The sequence below is a fragment of the Pleurodeles waltl genome, chromosome 4_2, assembly GCF_031143425.1.
Source record: "Pleurodeles waltl isolate 20211129_DDA chromosome 4_2, aPleWal1.hap1.20221129, whole genome shotgun sequence".
Lineage (NCBI taxonomy): Eukaryota > Metazoa > Chordata > Amphibia > Caudata > Salamandridae > Pleurodeles > Pleurodeles waltl.
The window spans coordinates 305215492-305238832 of NC_090443.1; the positions used below are offsets into that span (position 1 = coordinate 305215492).

At 48.1% G+C, this 23341-nt stretch overlaps 1 protein-coding gene across 1 annotated transcript in view; it reads left to right on the top strand.

Annotated features, from left to right (window-relative positions):
- Positions 1-23341, top strand: part of ACO2 (aconitase 2) — a 347285-nt gene that overhangs the window by 255952 nt on the left and 67992 nt on the right. Inside the window, exon 15 of the mRNA XM_069231254.1 lies at positions 11766-11957. Coding sequence (XP_069087355.1) covers positions 11766-11957 — 192 coding nt within the window. The remainder of the gene's footprint in view (positions 1-11765; positions 11958-23341) is intronic.

The following is a 23341-nucleotide window of genomic DNA, read 5'->3' on the forward strand; positions in this document are numbered from 1 at the left end:
GTCTGGAAGAAGCCTGTTACTTCGTCTGCTGTTAGCAGATCGGTTGCAAGGAGGTATAGAGTGGCTCCGGGGGGACCCGGGTTTCCTGTCGAAACATCTGACTCCGGAGAGTTTGGTGGTCCAGGCTTCATGCTCGTCTCATTCGGCTCCTGGTTCCTTCCCTGGTACGCCTTCAGACAGGGAATCCAAGAGGATGAAGCCGTCTGCCAAAAAGACCTTTTCTTCATGTAGCATGGCCCTCAAATCTGCCAATGAGACTTGTGTTTTGGGCAGATACATGCTCTGATGGACGCAGCCAAGGCTGTGCTACCGGATCTGCCTTTGGAGATGCAGGGACTCCTGTTGGATGCTCAGACTACTGTTACGCAAGTTATACAATCTGGTCTGGATACTACAGACTCTGTGGCCAGAGCAATGGCACTTCCATTGTCACCAGAAGACATGCATGGTTGGGGTCTTCTGGGTTCTCGACGGATGTCCAGACGACCCTATTGGACCTGCCCCATGATGGGGACATTGTTTGGGGCTAAAGCTGACTGTGCATTTGAGCGCTTTAAGGAGAGTAGGGCTGCTGCCAAGTCCTTGGGCCTACAGGCTTCCACTGCCACCCCATTCAGATCTTTTCGGAGGTTTATGGGGTTCGGACGAGGAGCTTCCTTTCATGGGAGATCCCAATCAGCAGGCCAACAACCCTCAAGTCTGCCCTATAGATCCTATAGAGGACGGGGTAGAGTTAGAACAAGAGGGGCCACCCAGCAGCACCCTCCCTCTTCCTCTTCCTCCTTGGGGTGCAGCAAGGAAAGCAGCCTTAGTTCTCCGCCCATTACGTCTCATGTTTCTATTGTAGGGGGAAGGTTAATTTTCTCTGCCGGTGGAGTTAGTCACATCGGACTCCTGGGTCCTCAATATTGTGGGGAAAGGTTATGCCCTTTTTGGTAGTTCCCCACTCCCATCCCTCCCCGTCAATCCTTTTGCACAGAAGACCATCTCCTGTTACAGCAGGAAGTTCTAGTCCTTTTATTAAAAGGAGCAGTGGAGTTGGTTCCAGAGCAAGAAAGGGGTCAGGGTTGTTATTCAAGATATTTCCTGATCCCCAAAGAAGGATGGGTCGTTTGAGGCCCATCCTGGACCTGAGGGTTTTGAATTGGTTCCTCAAACTGGAAAAATTCAAAATGCTGACTCTAGCAAAGGTGCTCCTAGTGTTGAACAAAGAGGATTGGATGGGGTCTGTCGACTTGCAGTATGCTTACTTTAATATCCCTATTCTAAAGTCGCACAGGAAATATCTCCGGTTTGTGGTGGGGTCGCAGCACTACCAGTTTGCAGTCCTTCCGTTTGGTCTTACTTGCGCACCTCGAGTCTTCACAAAGGTGATGGCGGTGGATGCACCAAGTCTCAGGAGGAAGGGAATAGCGGTATTCCCTTACCTGGATGATTGGTTGATCAAAGCCAAGTCTCCAGAGCTCGTGCTGCATCACCTGCGAATGACAACTCAGTTGTTCGATCTGGGATTTTCTGTAAACGTGCCCAAATCTCACCTGGAGCCCTCAACGCCTCCTGTTCATAGGGGCAGTACTGGATAGAACATTGAATCTGTACTTGCCTCCGCGGATTCAGGACATTCAGGCGTTGATTCCAATTTACATTCCAATGTTTAAAAGTGGAGCGGTCTTTCCAGTCCTCAAGGTCCTTCGTCTGCTCGGTCTGTTTGCTTCATGAGTTCTTTTGGTCACTCATGCACACTGGCACATGAGGGCTCTTCAGTGGTGCCTTCGCAGGCAGTGGTTTCAACACAAGGGATCTCGAGGAGTCGATAACTATCTCCAGAAACACTGCAGTGGATCTACAATGGTGGGCTGTGGGCGGCAACCTTTCCCAAGGAAGGCAGTTTTCACTAATGCCTCCAGTGGCCACGGTTATAACTGATGCCTCCACTCTAGGGTGGGGAGCTCATGTGGGGGACCTGGAAATCAAGGGTCATTGATCTCCAGGGGAACAGATGTTTCACATCAGTCTGTTAGAACTGATGTCATCTTGGCAGCCGAGCATCCCTCAACAAAGAATGTATATACCTGCTGTTGGGACAAATTTGAGGACTGATGCACCTTTCTTTATGTTGCCCTGCTTTCTGCCTCCTTGTCTGAGGTACTACTTTTTGTGCTGTTGATGGCCTGGCAAGGTTTTACCTTGGGGCACCCTGAAAGGTTACCTATCCACCATTTTGGCTTTTTTCCAGTTACTGGGTCAGCCCTCACTGTTTAAGTCACCTGATGTTATGCATTTCCGTAGGGCTTTCAACACTTATTGTCCCCCACCCCTTTTGTTATGCCCCAATGGTACCTCAATGTGGTTTTGACGTTCCTCGTATCTTCCTATTTGAACTCATGCATAGATGTTCTCTGCGACTACTGACCATTAAGACAGTATTCTGGGTGGCCATTAGTCGCCAGGAAGGTCTGAGAGTACCAGGCTCTTTCAGTTGTACCTCTATGAACCACCTTCTACATGGACAAACTGGTCTTTAAGACATGTGCCTCCTTTCCGCTGCAAGTGGTGACTCTTCCAGTTGGCCAAAGCATCACACTACCAAGATCTTTTGGTCTGCCTCATCTCTCTAAGAAAGAGTGGAGACCCCCTCATTTGGATAAAAAAAAGCAGTCTTTTTGCTTCATTTGCACCGAAGAAAACCAGGTGATTGAGCTCTTCACTGGGCTCGCTGCAATGAAAAAATGCAAGGCGGTGTCTCGATGGATTGTACTGTGTGTCCAACTCTGCTTCACACTAGCTAAGAAGCAGCCTCCAGAGGGATTACGGGTCCATTCCACCAGCACTAAGGCTGCTACTACTGCTTTAGTATGTGTTGTACCTGACCTGGACATCTGCCAAGCTGCGACATGGGTGTCAATTCACACATTCACACAGCACTACTGCTTGGACAGTAGGGTCCTTCAAGATGGGCATTTTGCCTGTTGAGTTCCTCCAGGACCTCATGATTTGAGCCCTTTGTAGACCTATCTCCAGGGAGATATTGTTTGAGTTATGTATGTCATGGTGAGGAGTCTGCATTTTTCTTCTGGTAGTCTAACTGAATTTTCCTTGAACCTTCCCTGACCCACCAAAGCCTCCCCATTCTGAAATCTGACTCTTCACCATGAAGTATCTTAGATATCTGGACAATGGTCATACATTTTTCAGTCCTGGCTCAGGGTTTTCACAAAAGAAACTGATCTTAGCATGCTCTGGGGTGCCCATAGATGCACCATGTATGTCACTTCTGGTGTGGATGACAGCGAAGTGGAGCTGTCCTGCAGCAGTACTACTCAAGATTTTCCTGATCCAGTCGGACACTGGGGAATACTCTAAGGTGAGGAATATGTGATTAGATGGTTTCTACCAGAAAAAAACATTACCAAAGGTAAGTAATTTGTTCTTAGAGCCTTGTGGCATTTACGACTGCCAGGTGTTGATTACCAACTCCCACAATGACTCTTTGGTGCTGATTTCTAAGCCTAATTCTAGATTATGCGACAGGTGTTTAGCATAAACCCTAAAGCAATCAAGGATTTTTGTTGGCGAGTGGAGGTTGAAATGGTTGATCAAATGCAGCCAGGGTGAATGTCGAGCTCCGCAGCGGGCGAAGCAAAGTTCCAGGTCTGCTTCCCACTCTTCACCTTTATCCTATTTCTCCAAGAATGAAAGGTGTAAGCATAGGAGGAAGGAGGCACTCTGATTCACCAAGAAGAAAATTGAGGTTGAAGAGTAACTCATGAAAATGGGTTAAGACTAGTCGCCAACCACCAGGAGAACCATGGATGACAGCCTCCTTTGGCTTCAACTTACTATCCATGAGTGGCATCTCCACTCAGAGGTGGTTCAGGACATCTTTGCCCAATGGGGTACACCTCAGTTGGATCTCTTGGTTGCACATAACAGTGCTCATTACCTGATGGCCTCCAGTATCCATTGTAGAAAGCGTTGAAGGAAGTTTCAGTTGGAATTTTCTGCTTCACTTTATTACCTCACCCACCTTAGATGCATTGTATTTTGAGGAGTATTGTTCAGGACTAGATGCACGTTATCCTCTTCACCCTCGATTGGCTGAGAAAGGTGTGTTACCCGGACCTCCTGCACCTTTTCCTGTTCCCTTGTTTCTTTCCCAGCCGAAGGGGAAGGTTCTGCTTCCCAATTTCCAGAGCCCAGGCCTTCATGCCTGGCGATAGCTCTTTCTAGCTGCCACGATGGCGGTCAACATGATCCTATCTGCTTGTTGCACTTGACAAACGGTATTGCAGGAGGTGGAACATATTTGTCACTGTATGCTGAGCATAATATGGACTCCTTGAAAGCTCATCTGTCGGATCTTTCAATTAGCGCTCTTTGACCCAGCAGGGTTGTGTGGTGTGCACCATCAAGAAGTACAATAGAACTTGGTCAGCATTTCTAGGCTTCCCAGATGAGCCATCCCTCTAGGTCACCCATAAAGATGAGGTTCCAGAAGAGTCTGACTGTTAACCTCCAGTTCCTTTTGTCAGGCCCCTGAATTGGCATGACCTGAATTATGTTGCCTTTTTTGATGGATGTTCCCTTTTAGCACCTCCACAGTAACGTAGTCAGTTGCATGTATAACTCTCAAGACTGTTTTATTTTCTGCCATTACTTTAACAAGACATGTCACTGAGCATCAGGCACTGAACGGAGCATCTTCCCTCTGTTCTCTTCCTTCAAGATTGTCCTTAGAACTAAAACCACTTTCTTCCACAAGGTGGTGATTCCTTTGATTTGATGTAATCTCACTCTTACTAGCTTTACCCTCTACTCATCCCACCAAAGAGCAGTGGTTGCAATAACTGGACACCAGACACATTGCTAGTTCTTAAACAGACCACCCAAAGAGATCAGGTCTGGCCAGCATTTTATAATGTGCACTGCTGGCAAGGCAGACCAGAAGATAACTGTAGGAAGTTGGCTCTGTATGTGCTATTTCAAAGTAAGGAATAGCATGCACAGAGTCCAAGGGTTCCCCTTAGAGGTAAAATAGTGGTAAAAATAGATAATACTAATGCTCTATTTTGTGGTAGTGTGGTCGAGCAGTAGGCTTATCCAAGGAGTAGTGTTAAGCATTTGTTGTACATACACATAGACAATAAATGAGGTACACACACTCAGAGACAAATCCAGCCAATAGGTTTTGTTATAGAAAAATCTTTTCTTAGTTTATTTTAAGAACCACAGGTTCAAATTTAACATGTAATATCTTGTTTGAAAGGTATTGCAGGTAAGTACATTAGGAACTTTGAATCATTTCAATTGCATGTATACTTTTCAAGTTATTCACAAATAGCTATTTCAAAAGTGGACACTTAGTGCAATTTTCACAGTTCCTGGGGGAGGTAAGTTTTTGTTAGTTTTACCAGGTAAGTAAGACACTTACAGGGTTCAGTTCTTGGTCCAAGGTAGCCCACCGTTGGGGGTTCAGAGCAACCCCAAAGTTACCACACCAGCAGCTCAGGGCCGGTCAGGTGCAGAGTTCAAAGTGGTGCCCAAAACGCATAGGCTATAATGGAGAGAAGGGGGTGCCCCGGTTCCGGTCTGCTTGCAGGTAAGTACCCGCGTCTTCGGAGGGCAGACCAGGGGGGTTTTGTAGGGCACCGGGGGGGACACAAGCCCACACAGAAATTTCACCCTCAGCGGCGCCGGGGCGGCCGGGTGCAGTGTTAGAACAAGCGTCGGGTTCGCAATGTAAGTCAATGAGAGATCAAGGGATCTCTTCAGCGCTGCAGGCAGGCAAGGGGGGGCTTCCTCGGGGAAACCTCCACTTGGGCAAGGGAGAGGGACTCCTGGGGGTCACTTCTGCAGTGAAAGTCCGGTCCTTCAGGTCCTGGGGGCTGCGGGTGCAGGGTCTTTTCCAGGCGTCGGGACTTAGGTTTCAGAGAGTCGCGGTCAGGGGAAGCCTCGGGATTCCCTCTGCAGGCGGCGCTGTGGGGACTCAGGGGGGACAGGTTTTGGTACTCAGTCGTAGAGTAGTCCGGGGGCCCTCCCTGAGGTGTTGGTTCTCCACCAGCCGAGTCGGGGTCGCCGGGTGCAGTGTTGCAAGTCTCACGCTTCTTGCGGGGAGATTGCAGGGTTCTTTAAAGCTGCTTCTTTGGATAAAGTTGCAGTCTTTTTGGAGCAGGTCCGCTGTCCTCGGGAGTTTCTTGTCGTCGAAGCAGGGCAGTCCTCCGAGGATTCAGAGGTCGCTGGTCCCTTTGGAAGGCGTTGCTGGAGCAGAGTTCTTTGGAAGGCAGGAGACAGGCCGGTGAGTTTCTGGAGCCAAGGCAGTTGTTGTCTTCTGGTCTTCCTCTGCAGGGGTTTTCAGCTGGGCAGTCCTTCTTGTTGTTGCAGGAATCTAATTTCTAGGTTCAGGGAGAGCCCTTAAATACTAAATTTAAGGGCGTGTTTAGGTCTGGGGGGTTAGTAGCCAATGGCTACTAGCCCTGAGGGTGGGTACACCCTCTTTGTGCCTCCTCCCAAGGGGAGGGGGTCACAATCCTAACCCTATTGGGGGAATCCTCCATCTGCAAGATGGAGGATTTCTAAAAGTTAGTCACCTCAGCTCAGGACACCTTAGGGGCTGTCCTGACTGGCCAGTGACTCCTCCTTGTTGCTTTCTTTGTTCCCTCCAGCCTTGCCGCCAAAAGTGGGGGCCGTGGCCGGAGGGGGCGGGCAACTCCACTAAGCTGGAGTGCCCTGCTGGGCTGTGACAAAGGGGTGAGCCTTTGAGGCTCACCGCCAGGTGTTACAGCTCCTGCCTGGGGGAGGTGTTAGCATCTCCACCCAGTGCAGGCTTTGTTACTGGCCTCAGAGTGACAAAGGCACTCTCCCCATGGGGCCAGCAACATGTCTCTAGTGTGGCAGGCTGCTGGAACTAGTCAGCCTACACAGACAGTCGGTTAAGTTTCAGGGGGCACCTCTAAGGTGCCCTCTGTGGTGTATTTTACAATAAAATGTACACTGGCATCAGTGTGCATTTATTGTGCTGAGAAGTTTGATACCAAACTTCCCAGTTTTCAGTGTAGCCATTATGGTGCTGTGGAGTTCGTGTTTGACAAACTCCCAGACCATATACTCTTATGGCTACCCTGCACTTACAATGTCTAAGGTTTTGTTTAGACACTGTAGGGGTACCATGCTCATGCACTGGTACCCTCACCTATGGTATAGTGCACCCTGCCTTAGGGCTGTAAGGCCTGCTAGAGGGGTGACTGACCTATACTTGCATAGGCAGTTAGAGGCTGGCATGGCACCCTGAGGGGAGTGCCATGTCGACTTACTGGTTTTGTTCTCACTAGCACACACAAGCTGGCAAGCAGGGTGTCTGTGCTGAGTGAGAGGTCTCCAGGGTGGCATAAGACATGCTGCAGCCCTTAGAGACCTTCCTTGGCATCAGGGCCCTTGGTACTAGAAGTACCAGTTACAAGGGACTTATCTGGATGCCAGGGTCTGCCAATTGTGGATACAAAAGTACAGGTTAGGGAAAGAACACTGGTGCTGGGGCCTGGTTAGCAGGCCTCAGCACACTTTCAATTGTAAACATAGCATCAGCAAAGGCAAAAAGTCAGGGGGCAACCATGCCAAGGAGGCATTTCCTTACAATAACTTTATCTCCTGGTTGTGCATCAAAATGTGCTACACCCTTGCAAAGAAGCTACTAGTGGTAATCAGGACCCATCCCACCCAGGCAAAGTCTTACACTTCAGCCTTAACTAAGTGTACCCTTGTGGCTAATATTTACAAGGTGGCACAGAAGCTTACCTTCACCAAACACTGCAATTTGGATTCAGAAGGGAGGGGATGACCAATTTGCGCACACAGTTCTAAAGGATTTTCTCATATTTCTTCAAATCCTCCACCAGGTAGGTGCACTGGTTGCGAAACTGTACAAAAGGTCAGAAATCTGCAGGTAGAAGTAGGCATCAGAAGAAAGTTATCTTTGATATGTAGCTTTTCTGGTGAATACCTTATCTACCTCCAGATTCTTCACTAGTCACTCCCTCGTCCCTGTTTTTTAATGATGATCATAGGCCCAATTAATAAGGATACAAAGCGATCACCGCACGGCTATAATTGTTTTTCCTAGTCTCTGCCTGTCGTGGTGCTATGATGGGTACCATGTGGCTACAGTGTCATCACCATGACTCCACTTCTGATGTTGACATGGAGTCCGCACCCTCTTCTGGCCCAGGAGAGCTATGTCAGAAGTTTCCGGATCCAGTCCGGCACCTGAGAAATATGAGATTAGGTATCTGCAGGTAGCCACCAGAAAAATGTTTACCAAAGGTGTAGGAAGTTGGCTCTGTATGCACTATTTCAAAGTAAGGAATAGTATGCACAGAGTCCAAGGGTTCCCCTTAGAGTTAAGATAGTGGCACAAAGAGATAATTCTAATGCTCTATTTTGTGGTAGTGTGGTCGAGCAGTAGGCTTATCAAAGGAGTAGTGTTAAGCATTTGTGGTACATACACACAGGCAATAAATGAGGAACACACACTCGGAGACAATTCCAGGCCAATAGGTTTTTGTATAGAAAAATCTTTTCTTAGTTTATTTTAAGAACCACAGGTTCAAGATTTACATGTAATACTTCAAATGAAAGGTATTGCAGGTAGGTACTTTAGGAACTTTGAATTAGCAAAATGGCATATACAGTTTTCACATAAATCACATATAGCTATTTTAAAACTAGACACAGTGCAATTTTCAACAGTTCCTGGTGGGAGTAAGAGTTTTAGTTTTTGCAGGTATGTAAACCACCTACGGGGTTCAAGTTTGGGTCCAAGGTAGCCCACCGTTGGGGGTTCAGAGCAACCCCAAAGTTACCATTCCAGCAGCTCAGGGCTGGTCAGGTGCAGAGGTCAAAGTGGTGCCCAAAACGCATAGGCTTCAATGGAGAAGGGGTGCCCCGGTTCCAGTCTGCCAGCAGGTAAGTACCCGCTTCTTCGGAGGGCAGACCAGGGGGGTTTTGTAGGGCACCGGGGGGGACACAAGTCCACACAGAAAGTAAAGCCTCAGCGGCACGGGGGCGGCCAGGTGCAGTGTGCAAACAAGCGTTGGGTTTTCAATAGAAAGCAATGGGATACCAAGGGGTCTCTTCAGCGATGCAGGCAAGGGGGGATGCTCCTCTGGGTAGCCACCACCTGGGCAAGGGAGAGGGCCACCTGTGGGTTGCTCCTACACTGGAGGTCGGATCCTTCAGGTCCTGGGGGCTGCGGATGCAGTGCCTTTACCAGGTGTCTGGTCTTTGAAGCAGGCAGTCGCGGTCAGGGGGAGCCTCGGGATTCCATCTGCAGGCGTCGCTGTGGGGGCTCAACTCTTGCTACTCACGGTCTCACAGTCGCCGGGGAGTCCTCCCTGAAGTGATTGTTCTCCACAAGTCAAGCCGGGGGCGTCTGGTGCAGAGTGCCAAGTCTCACGCTTCCGGCAGGATACGCGTGTTGTTTCAAAGTTGCTTCTTTGTTGCAAAGTTGCAGTCTTTGGTGAACAGAGCCGCTGTCCTCGGGAGTTCTTGGTCCTTCTAGATGCAGGGCAGTCCTCTGAGGATTCAGAGGTCGCTGGTCCCTGTGGAAAGCGTCGCTGGAGCAGTGTCTTTAGAAGTGGGGAGACAGGCCGGTAGAGCTACGGCCAAAGCAGTTGGTGTCTCCGTCTTCTCTGCAGGGTTTTTCAGCTCAGCAGTCCTCTTCTTCTTAGGTTGCAGGAATCAATCTTGCTGTGTTCTGGGAGCCCCTAAATACTCGATTTAGTGGTGTGTTTAGGTCTGGGGGGTTAGTAGCCAATGGCTACTAGCCCTGAGGGTGGCTACACCCTCTTTGTGCCTCCTCCCTGAGGGGAGGGGGGCACAGCCCTAATCCTATTGGGGGAATCCTCCATCTGCAAGATGGAGGATTTCTAAAAGTCAGAGTCAACTCGGCTCAGGACACCTTAGGGGCTGTCCTGACTGGCCAGTGACTCCTTGTTTTTCTCATTTATCTCTCCTGGACTTGCCGCCAAAAGTGGGGGCTGTGTCCAGGGGGCGGGCATCTCCACTAGCTGGAGTGCCCTGGGGCATTGTAACACGAAGCCTGAACCTTTGAGGCTCACTGCTAGGTGTTCCAGTTCCTGCAGGGGGGAGGTGTGAAGCACCTCCACCCAGAGCAGGCTTTTGTTTCTGTCCTCAGAGCACAAAGGCCCTCACCACATGGGGTCAGAAACTCGTCTCTCAGCAGCAGGCTGGCACAGACCAGTCAGTCCTGCACTGAACAATTGGGTAAAATACAGGGGGCATGTCTAAGAATTCCCTCTGTGCATTTTTTAATAAATCCAACACTGGCATAAGTGTGGGTTTATTGTTCTGAGAAGTTTGATACCAAACTTCCCAGTATTCAGTGTAGCCATTATGGAGCTGTGGAGTTCGTTTTTGACAGACTCCCAGACCATATACTCTTATGGCTGCCCTGCACTTACAATGTCGAAGGTTTTGCTTAGACACTGTAGGGGCATAGTGCTCATGCACCTATGCCCTCACCTGTGGTCTAGTGCACCCTGCCTTAGGGCTGTAAGGCCTGCTAGAGAGGTGACTTACCTATGCCACAGGCAGTGTGAGGTTTGCATGGCACCCTGAGGGGAGTGCCATGTCGACTTAGTCATTTTCTCCCCACCAGCACACACAAGCTGGCAAGCAGTGTGTCTGTGCTGAGTGAGGGGTCCCTAGGGTGGCATAAGACATGCTGCAGCCCTTAGAGACCTTCCCTGGCATCAGGGCCCTTTGTACCAGGGGTACCAGTTACAAGGGACTTACCTGGGTGCCAGGTTTGTGCCAATTGTGGAGACAATGGTAAATTTTAAGTGAAAGAACACTGGTGCTGGGGCCTGGTTAGCAGGGTCCCAGCACACTTCTCAGTCAAATCAGTATCGGGCAAAAAGTGGGGGGTAACTGCAACAGGGAGCCATTTCTTTACAAAAGGTAAGTAACTTTTTCATTGGGAACTGTTGAGCAGCATGGGGAATTAAAAACATAAATAAAAATTAAGGGCACATATAGATGGTAGCAGGGAAAGCTGAGCAATAATAGATCAAAATCATTTGTGGCATGGGGCAAGGATGTGGGGGGGTCTTAGCGTGAGCTGGTAAGGCTTTGGGAGGGAAGGGTGACAGGAAAAGGGGAGAATGTGAAGTACGTACTTTGGAAAATACAGCAGGAACTAGTCAGCCACATTGCAAAAGCAAGTGAGTTGCTAGGGGAGACAACTAGGAAAATGAGAGTAAGAGCACCTGAGAAGAGTGCATGGGGTGGCGAATCGAGAGCGTAAGCTGCTGAGGCGAAAAGGAAGCAAAGTGGAAAATATACAATGGAGTGTCTGGCTTCTTAGTCTAGTGAGGCTAATTGAAAGGAGAAAAGCTTGAAGGACAAATTGCTGGGAATGGAAGTCACATCGTGCTGCTCTGCAAGACAGGAAAGAAGATGAGAAGTAATGTCTGAAACAAATCAAAGGTTAGGCAGATTTGATAATGAAGGGAGTGGATCTTCCTTTCTTTCTTGAACAATTGGTGCATTGGTAGAAGTTCTACTAATAGAGATTTTATTAGACTTTGGTAGCTGGATTCGGTGAGTGAGGGCATGTTGCCTATATTGGGGGTGAAGCTTATTGGATTGTTGACTGTTTTAGCTTCTTGGGCTGTCTAAGGGTAGTACCCTTTTTTACTAGAGAAGATTAATTAATTTGTGTAATATTTTCTTGGTATGTGGTGATTCAGGTGAAGGGGAAGTGCACCACAGATCACATCTCTGCTGCCGGACCTTGGCTAAAGTTCCGTGGCCATCTGGACAACATTTCAAACAATCTGCTGATCGGAGCCATCAACATTGAGAACGATAAGGCCAACTCGGTGAAGAATGCCCTAACGCAAGAGTATGGAGCCGTTCCAGATACCGCCCGCTACTACAAGGTGAGAATGGACTATAGGATGCACATGCATTTACTTGTAATTTGGAGAGTATGCTGTGTGCCAAAAATGACATTTCACACATGAGCCCAGCTTGCCACCACATGTACAACAGTACGGACTTGTCCAATTACTGCCACTACAGTGGGAAGGAAGAGGCTCTGAAAGCAGAAGGTAACTATGAATAGGTAACTGATTCCAGCATAGTTGCTACAGCAAGTGTAGATGGTGCCCAGCATGCACAGGACCCACAAGGTGAGACTGAGCTCAGCTGCACTTGCCTTCCCACAATATGAGGGTCGTCCTGTCCCAGGCATCGCTCAGAACAGGGTTCAACATGCACGCATGCTACTAGTGAATGCTGAGGGTGGACCCAAGCATCGCACAATCCTGTGCAACAAGGTGAGAGCAGCTATGTCACAGGTACTGCTTCATACAAGGGCAGAGCAGGCTGTGCAAGCACTGAGCCCAGTTAAAGTGTAGAATGTGATCTGACATGCACATCAGCTTATGGCAACAGGTTTTCCTAGCATGTTCTTATACAGTCTTCTAACAAATGAGAACTGCATAATTTGTGCACAAATCTCACTACCGCAAGTTGATAAAGCCTTTGATTGGTAAGGCATTTGGTATGCGTCTTTTGTGGTAAAAGGTTCAGTCCATAAAGTGTTAAGTGGCCGAGGCTGTTGTCATCCTAACCATGAGTCAGTGGAATTGGAAAAAGCCTGGTTGTTCAGTAAATGTTTAATAGCAATGAGTAAGTGATCATTTTTGTTGAATCATTCAAGCCTGGACAGAATCAGAACATACATTATTTGTGGGAAAGTTTAGTAATTCTGAGATGTTTTTCCCCCCACCTAAAGCTTCTCTAACATTGTTCTGCATTGCAGCATCTTAGTTGATAATTCAAAATTAGAATTTGTTCTACCCAAGGTCCCTGAACACTGTCACACACTGACAGATGTTGCAACGTTCGGTGCAGGTTTTTGAACCGCTGGTGCCCTTCAGTGTGGCTGTCCTGGGCCCAGTCATGGCAGCCTAAGAGAAACCCTTTCCATACCGGCAGCCAATCGGTATGTAGCAAGGACATAAAAGGCTGTTCTAGGGGGGTCCTCAAATCTTTTGTCCATCTGCCTACTCCTAGAGGCTCGGTGATGCAGTCCTTGTGCTGTCCCAAGCAGATTTCTGGTTCCCAACATCCCTGGCAGCTAAAGCTGACTAAGCTTGAAGCAGTTGGTAAAACATATTTCTGCCGTTAGTCTGGCCCTCAAATTATTAAACACAATGTCTGCTGAGGATATATACCCACACCTTGAAGGGTTATAGTTAACATGGTTCTTAACACCTACTGGATCAGGGATTTCACACCATGTCTAGGCTACCTTAGCAATATCCCATTTGATGGTACAATTGTTTTTTGTTGTTTTTTAAAATATATTTTAGATAAGGCAGAAGCAACCTGATCTAACACCCTCCCTCCAGCACTTACACACATAAAAGAACCACACAATGTTACAAAAATGAATGTACTTTATTATGGTAACACAAGTACTAAAATACTGTATAGGCAATACCCCAACTGGAGGTAAATAAACACACTATTATATACACATTACCAATCAGGGAATAGCATAGAAAGTAAAAGGCAATGGTAAAGCAATAGCATTGAGGGCCCTAATGGGAGGGCCAAACCATTATCTAAAAAAAAAAGTGGAATGTGAGAGGCAGTCCCCACCCAAGGAAGTGGAATCAGTAGAGGGGAGCTGGAGGAACTAGGAACCCCAAGTGGTAAGTACCAGGGTGCCCCCCAGCGACCTGGAGAGAAGAGGTACCTGGTTTTCCCCAAAACCAAAAGGAGTACTTTGGACTGGACAAGGACTGTGCTAGACCCATACAAGACTGGAAGAAACCAAAGGTGGATCCTGACAGAAGAGGACCTGCAAAGGAAGGAGACCAAGTCCAGTTTGTGATGGACTGTCTGGCTGTGGCAGGAGCCACCGCCCACCCTTTTGTGGATGAAGGACCAGGTTGACGGTGGATGAAGTAAGTCAGCAGTGCAGCACAGGAACAGAGGAGGAGTTCCAGAAGTGATGCAAGTGATATCCCAGGTCGGTGGACGTGATGCAGTTGGTCATTGGTGCTGCAAAACCGCCAACAAGCCTTGGCAAATGCAAGAGTCGGAGAATGTTTTGCAAGCCTGAAAAGGACCAGCAAGGTCCAGGGGACTCGACCAAAGGAGGCGATTCCAAGGTGACCCTCAGCAGCCGGGAGAGTCACAAGGACAGGACACAGCCCCCACAGGTGACCCACAGTCAGCAGGTACAGGAGTCGCAGCGAGGCCCAGGTCGGACACCTGAAGAGGAGTCCAACGTCGCTGGAGCAGCAGGCAGGAGACTGCTTTGCAGGAAGGAGTGCTGGGGGCTGGGGCTACACGGAGCCTGAAGTTCCCTTAGAGGAGAAACAAACAAGCCTTGGTAGCTGCAATAGTCTTGGGGTACTGTCCTGCAAGGAGAGGCATGGGCTTACCGTCGCTCCCAAGTTGGACAACTGGTAGAGAGGACCAAGGAGACCACTCCAGGCCACCACCTGTGATGCAGGATTCACACAGTTTCAGAGGAGAGAGCATCCGCACAGTCTGCAGTTGTTGCAGTTGGTGCCTGCAGGGGAGTGACTCCTTCACTCCAAGGGAGATTCCTTCTTACTACTTGTGCTGAAGACTCGTCGCCCTCAGAGGATGCACAGCCAGGGAACTGTTGCAGTTGCTGGAAGGAAGGAGCCGGAGAAACAATGTTGCAAAGCAGAGTTGTCGCTGGAGTTGCAGATTGTTTGTTACTCCAGTATTGGAACTTTCATAGATTCACATGCTTGAATACTTCCCAGTCGTCGAGATGGGAGGCCCCGGTGGAATGTACAACATAGGCCTAAAATGTATAATTACATTACATGTCCTTTTGTAAAATAGACCCAAACTTAAAATTGGACCCCCTCCCCAAATGCCTTACTCCAGGATTGGAACTTTCATAGATTCACATGCTTGAATAAGACTAGCAAGCAGTGACTAGCACAATACTGGAGAACTACAGTTACAAGTAAGTAACTTATTTTCTTCTGTTGCAGAAAGATTATTGAATTCAGTGGATGTTAGAAGAGACCCTAAATAGCCCAGGAAGGGGGATTGGTCACCTAGCAGGGTGCCTGCCTATCAGGAGGGGGTTATGACGTCACCTGTCTGACCTGGCCACTCAGATGCTCCCAGGGGCCTCTTCACATCTGATTCAAGATTGCAGAATCAAGTGGCCACCTGAAGGAGCTCTGGGCACTGCCCCTGGGGTGGTGATTGACAGTGGAGTGGTCACTCACCTTTCCATTGTCCGGTTTCGCACCAGAGCAGGGACCAGGGGTCCCTGGACTGGTGCAAACCGATCTATGCAAGTAGAGCACCAAACGTGTCTGTCAAAGCATACCGGTGGCTTGGGGCGGTTACCCCTTCCAAGTCATGTGACACCTATTTCCATGGGAGAGGGTGTTGCCTGTCTCGCCCACAGGAAATCCTTTGTTCTGTCTTCCTCTGCCAGAGCTGGTCAAGCAGAGGAGGGCAGAAAACTGTCTGCGGGGTGGCAGCAGCGTTGGCTGCCAGGAAAGCCCCCAGAAGACTAGTAGGAGCAATGCTGGATGTCCTCTAAGGAGCCCCAAGAGTGCATGGAATTATACAACCAATACTGGCAACAGTACTGGGGTATGATTTCGACATGTTTGATACCAAACGTGCCCAGGTTTGGAGTTACCATTATGTAGCTGGACACAGGTACTGCACTGTGTCTAGTACACAGATAAAATGGCTTCCCCACACTTATGAAGTCCAGTATAATGGAGCTGGAATTCGTAGGGGCACCTCTGCTCATGCAGGGGTACGCTCACACAGGTACCTGCACCCTGACCTATGGGCTAGGAGGGCCTACCAGAGGGGTGACTCACAGTGACCTGTAGTGAAAGGGTGCATGCACCTTTTTATGCAGGCTGCAATGGCAGGCTTGCAGACACATTTTGCATGGGCTCCTGATTACTCCCTCCCCTTCGTGACTGCCCCTCCATCTGTACCACCATCTTACAACCAGATGATGCAGAATCATTTGTTCCTTCTCCGCGAAGACGTTGCAGCTCTCTTGGCCAAGGGTGCCATAGAGAGGTTTCCGGTACCACAGTTTGCTGTGGATGCTATTACCGCTACTTTCTAGTCCCCAAAAAGGAAAAGGGTCTTTGCCCTTTCCTAGACCTATGAGCTGTCAGTCTCTTCTTGAAGTGGCGGTTCTGGATTCTCACATTGGCTCAGGTCTCGTCTGTCCTGGACCCAGGAGACTGGATGGTAGGGACTGATTTGCAGGACGCTTTTTTCCACATTCCGGTCCTGCCTGTCCCCAGATGTTCTCTTCCAGGGGAATCCTCATCAATAGTCAAACATTGAATATTCCCGCCCTCGTACGGGGATCCCGGAGCATATATAAAAACACATATATAAGTATGAAATATACATGAAAAAATAACACTTTTTGTAGATAATTTCCATACCAGAATCATGTGTTCGATGGCATCTGTCGCTGTAGATACGCATGTTTTGCAATAGCTCGCCATCTGGTGTTGGGCCGGAGTGTTACAAGTTGTTTTTCTTCGAAGAAGTCTTTCGAGTCACGGGACCGAGTGACTCCTCCTTTTGTCTCCATTGCGCATGGGCGTCGACTCCATCTTCGATTGTTTTTTTTCCGCCATCGGGTTCGGACGTGTTCCTGTCGCTCCGAGTTTCGGAACGGAAAGATAGCTAATTTCGGAAGATTTTCGTCGGTATTGTTGCGTTCGGGATCGGCGTAGTTAGATTCAACACCGCATCGAAGATCGAAGAGCTCCGGTGCCCTTCGGGGTAGTTTTTCGATCCCCCGTCGGGGCCTGGTCGGCCCGACCGCGTGCTGAAGAACGCCGATGGAACGGACCCCGTTCCGTTTCTGCCCCAAATGCCACAATAAATACCCCTATACAGACCAACACTTGGTCTGTAACCTGTGCCTGTCACCTGAGCACAGTGAAGACACCTGCGAGGCCTGTCGTGCGTTCCGGTCCCGAAAAACACTCCGAGACCGTCGAGCCAGAAGACTTCAGATGGCGTCCGCGCCGACAGCCCACCGAGAGTTCGAGGAACAAGAAGAGGAAGGTACCTTCTCGATCCAAGAATCGGACTCCAAAGGATTCGACGATACACAAACCGTGAGTAAGACGTCGAAAACCACACAGCGGAAGATTTACAAGGCCCAGGGGACGCCACTGCCATCAGGCCATGGCTCCACCCATAAATTCGGTGACGGACCGTCGGCACCGAAAAAGGCCCAAACAGTGCCGAGATCGTCCGACTCCGGTCGAGACACCGGCACGCAGCCTTCTCGGGACCGAGAAAGTGCTGGAGACAAGCCTCGACACCGAGATGCCGGTGTGGACACAGCTCGACGCCGAGACAGCGGCACCGAAGAAGATCGACGCCGAGAGGTTTCGGCCCCGAAAAAGAAAAAAGTCACCTCGGAGCCGAAAAAACACGCAGACAGGGTTTCGGTGCCGAAACAAACTGCAAGCGACCCAGCTTCAGGCTCTTATACAGAAGAGCACTCGCTAACCTCCCAAATGCAAAAGCATAGGTTTGAGGAAGAGCTACAATCAACTGATGTAGACCATACGCAAAAGCGTATTTTCATACAGCAGGGGACAGGAAAAATAAGCACCCTTCCCCCCCATTAGAAGAAAGAGAAGGTTGGAGTTCCAAACTGAACAGACACCACAACCAAAAGTGGTGAAAAGAGTTACCCCACCACCCTCTCCTCCGCCCGTGATTAACGTCTCGCCAGCACAAACTCCATCACACTCCCCAGCTCACACCACCATAAGCCAGGGTGACCAAGATCAAGACGCCTGGGACCTATACGACGCCCCAGTGTCAGATAACAGTCCGGAGGCATACCCTACGAAGCCATCTCCACCAGAGGACAGCACCGCGTATTCTCAAGTGGTGGCTAGAGCAGCACAATTTCACAACGTAAGCCTCCACTCAGAACAGGTCGAGGATGATTTTTTTATTCAACACACTCTCCTCCACCCACAGCTCATACCAAAGCCTGCCTATGCTCCCTGGTATGCTCCGGCACGCAAAAGACATCTTTAAGGAGCCGGTCAAAAGTAGGGCTATCACACCAAGGGTGGAAAAAAAGTATAAGGCGCCTCCTACAGACCCGGTTTTCATCACTACACAGCTGCCACCAGACTCTGTTGTTGTAGGAGCAGCTAGAAAAAGGGCCAACTCCCACACATCTGGAGATGCACCACCCCCAGATAAAGAAAGCCGCAAGTTCGATGCAGCTGGTAAGAGAGTCGCAGCACAAGCTGCAAACCAGTGGCGCATCGCCAACTCGCAGGCACTACTTGCGCGCTATAACAGAGCCCACTGGGACGAGATGCAACATCTCATTGAACATCTGCCCAAGGACTTCCACACTAGGGCAAAACAAGTGGTTGAGGAGGGACAGACCATTTCCAACAACCAGATCCGCTCCTCCATGGACGCTGCAGATACAGATGCACGGACGATTAATACATCTATAACTATCAGAAGGCATGCATGGCTCCGAACGTCTGGATTTAAACCAGAGATTCAACAAGCAGTTCTCAATATGCCTTTTAACGAAAAAGAACTGTTCGGTCCAGAAGTGGACACAGCGATTGAGAAACTCAAAGATACGGACACTGCCAAAGCCATGGGCGCACTCTACTCCCCGCAGAGCAGAGGCAATTACAGCACATTCCGTAAAACACCCTTTCGAGGGGGGTTTCGGGGTCAGAGCACACAAGCCAGCACCTCACAAGCAACACCGTCCAGTTACCAGGGACAGAATAGAGGAGGTTTTCGGGGACAATATAGAGGAGGGCAATTCCCTAGGAATAGAGGAAGATTTCAGAGCCCCAAAACACCTACTACTAAACAGTGACTCACATGTCACTCACCCCCTCCACACAACACCAGTGGGGGGAAGAATAAGTCATTATTACAAAGCATGGGAGGAAATCACTACAGACACTTGGGTTCTAGCAATTATCCAACATGGTTATTGCATAGAATTTCTACAATTCCCTCCAAACATACCACCAAAAGAACAAAATTTGACAACACACCATTCCAATCTCCTGGAGATAGAAGTGCAGGCACTATTGCAAAAGAATGCAATCGAATTAGTGCCAAACACACAAATAAACACAGGAGTTTACTCACTGTACTTTCTGATACCAAAGAAGGACAAAACGCTGAGACCAATCCTAGACCTCAGAGTAGTGAACACTTTCATCAAATCAGACCACTTTCACATGGTCACACTACAAGAAGTATTGCCATTGCTAAAACTAAACGACTACATGGCAACTTTAGACCTCAAGGATGCTTATTTCCATATACCAATACACCCATCGCACAGGAAATACCGAAGGTTTGTATTCAAGGGAATACATTACCAACTCCAGGTACTGCCTTGCGGATTAACAACCGCACCAAGAGTCTTTACCAAATGTCTAGCGGTGGTCGCTGCACACATAAGAAGGCAGCAAATACATGTGTTCCCATATCTAGACGACTGGCTAATCAAGGCCCATTCGTTAATAGAGTGCTCAAATCACACAAATCATATCATACCATACAAACCCTCTTCAAACTAGGGTTCACCGTCAATTTCACAAAATCCAAAATTCTGCCGCGCAAGGTACAACAATACCTGGGAGCCATAATAGACACATCAAAAGGAGTAGCCACTCCAAGTCCACAAAGAATTCAAAATTTCAGCACCATCATACAACGCATGTATCCAACACAAAGGATACAAGCAAAGATGGTACTACAACTCCTAGGCATGATGTCTTCATGCATAGCCATTGTCCCAAACGCAAGACTGCACATGAGGCCCTTACAACAGTGCCTAGCATCACAATGGTCACAAGCACAGGGTCACCTTCTAGATCTGGTGTTAATAGACCGCCAAACTTACCTCTCGCTTCTGTGGTGGAACAACATAAATTTAAACAAAGGGCGGCCTTTCCAAGACCCAGTGCCACAATACGTAATAACAGATGCTTCCATGACAGGGTGGGGAGCACACCTCGATCAACACAGCATACAAGGACAATGGAACGTACATCAAACAAAACTGCATATAAATCACCTAGAACTTCTAGCAGTTTTTCAAGCACTAAAAGCTTTCCAACCAATAATAGTTCACAAATACATTCTCGTCAAAACAGACATGACCACAATGTATTATCTAAACAAGCAAGGGGGGACGCACTCCGCGCAGTTAAGCCTGCTAGCACAAAAGATTTGGCGTTGGGCAATTCACAACCAAATTCGCCTAATAGCACAATTTATACCAGGGATCCAAAATCAACTCGCAGACAATCTCTCTCGAGATCACCAACAGGTCCACGAATGGGAAATTCACCCCCAAATTCTGAACACTTATTTCAAACTCTGGGGAACACCTCAGATAGACTTGTTTGCGACAAAGGAGAACGCAAAATGCCAAAACTTTGCATCCAGATACCCACACAAACAGTCCCAAGGCAATGCCCTATGGATGAACTGGTCAGGGATATTTGCTTACGTTTTTCCTCCTCTCCCTCTCCTTCCTTACCTGGTAAACAAACTCAGTCAAAACAAACTCAAACTCATATTAATAGCACCAACTTGGGCAAGGCAACCCTGGTACACAACGCTGCTAGACCCATCAGTAGTACCCTGCATCAAATTGCCCAACAGGCCAGATCTGTTGACACAACACAACCAAAAGATCAGACACCCAGATCCAGCATCGCTGAATCTAGCAATCTGGCTCCTGAAATCCTAGAATTCGGGCACTTACAACTTACCCAAGAATGTATGGAAGTCATAAAACAAGCCAGAAGGCCATCCACCAGGCACTGCTATGCAAGTAAATGGAAGAGGTTTGTTTGCTACTGCCATATTAATCAAATACAACCATTACACACAACTCCAGAACATGTAGTGGGTTACTTGCTTCACTTACAAAAATCTAACCTGGCTTTCTCTTCCATTAAAATACACCTTGCAGCAATATCTGCATACCTGCAGACTACCTATTCAACTTCCCTATATAAGATACCAGTCATTAAAGCATTCATGGAGGGCCTTAGGAGTATTATACCACCAAGAACACCACCTGTTCCTTCATGGAACCTAAATGTTGTCCTAACTAGACTGATGGGTCCACCTTTTGAACCCATGCACTCCTGCGAAATACAGTTCCTAACCTGGAAGGTGGCATTTCTCATCGCCATTACTTCCCTAAGAAGAGTAAGCGAGATTCAGGCGTTTACAATACAGGAACCCTTTATACAACTACACAAGAATAAGGTCGTCCTAAGGACCAATCCTAAATTTTTGCCAAGGGTTATTTCACCGTTCCATCTAAATCAAACAGTGGAACTTCCAGTGTTCTTTCCACAGCCAGATACCGTAGCTGAAAGGGCACTACATACCTTAGATGTCAAAAGAGCATTGATGTATTACATTGACAGAACAAAGAACATCAGAAAGACTAAACAACTATTTATTGCATTTCAAAAACCTCATGCAGGAAACCCAATATCAAAACAAGGTATAGCCAGATGGATAGTTAAATGCATCCAAATCTGCTACCTTAAAGCTAAACGACAGCTGCCCATTACACCAAGGGCACACTCAACCAGAAAGAAAGGTGCTACCATGGCCTTTCTAGGAAACATCCCAATGCAAGAAATATGTAAGGCAGCCACATGGTCTACGCCTCACACATTCACCAAGCACTACTGTGTAGACGTGTTATCCGCACAACAAGCCACAGTAGGTCAAGCCGTATTAAGAACATTATTTCAGACTACTTCCACTCCTACAGGCTGATCCACCGCTTTTGGGGAGATAACTGCTTACTAGTCTATGCAAAACATGCGTATTTACAGCGACAGATGCCATCGAACTGAAAATGTCACTTACCCAGTGTACATCTGTTCGTGGCATCAGTCGCAGTAGATTCGCATGTGCCCACCCGCCTCCCCGGGAGCCTGTAGCAGTTTGGAAGTTACCTTCAACTATTTATATATGTATCATCTCAACCTTAAATAGGTGCATACTTAGTCACTCCATTGCATGGGCACTATTACTACAATTCAACTCCTACCTCACCCTCTGCGGGGAAAAACAATCGAAGATGGAGTCGACGCCCATGTGCAATGGAGACAAAAGGAGGAGTCACTCGGTCCCGTGACTCGAAAGACTTCTTCGAAGAAAAACAACTTGTAACACTCCGGCCCAACACCAGATGGCGAGCTATTGCAAAACATGCGAATCTACTGCGACTGCCACGAACAGATGTACACTGGGTAAGTGACATTTTCAATACATGTGTATAATAGCAATGCAGACTGTTGATAAACAGGCTAAAATGCTTTATTTCTATGGAGTTTTTTTTTTTTTTAATTCATCAACACTCTCCCTTATAGTTACAAAAAAACAAAACTTTCTGAAGCCCAGTTGGAGGGCACAGAAAAAATACCAGCAACACATGTGAAAAGAGAAAATACTACATTGAAAACAGAGTATTATTAGCCAATAGGCTGCATGCAAGTCAATACAGCAGAACCACAAAAATTGGCACTGTGCCTTTAAGACCCTGAGCACCTTCAGTATCCCACCATGCCTCAGGGGTGAAGGAGGGGTGACAGTTGGTACACAGTTAGGTCAGTTCTTTTTTCCGGCTTCTTCTGAGAGGATCCTGGAGCATTGAGCTCTCAGTTTTTCTGAGTTTTTCACAGAAAAATATTCAAAAACCTTATTTTTTCTACCTTCACTCAACGTTTTTCACCTTTTTCTGAGTGAGGGGATTTTGTCCTGTCTGGAAATTGCCTTCTCTTTTTGTGAAGTGCCCTTCCTGTGGGAAGAAGGCCCAGTCTGATCCACACTCTCTCTGCATTGTGTGTTTGCCTCAGAGCCACTACCCTGACACTTACAGACACTGTAAAAACATGTCTAAAAGGACTCTGAAGGACAGAGAGAAAATACGACTTCATGGGCTTCATGAGAGGCAGAAAACATCATCCTCTTCTCTTCCCAGACAGTCAACAAGCCAGTCTAATGAGCGACAGGCTAGATCGAGGTCAGCTGGTATGAAAATACCTGTTTGTTCTCCATCGACATCATCGCTGCCACTGTCGCATCATCGGACCTTATCGCTGTCGACGACGACCCGACCGGCATCGAAGGATATGACGTCGAAAGCTCATCTCCCTCATCGGGACAGTTCTCAGTCGACGGCAACCCACCG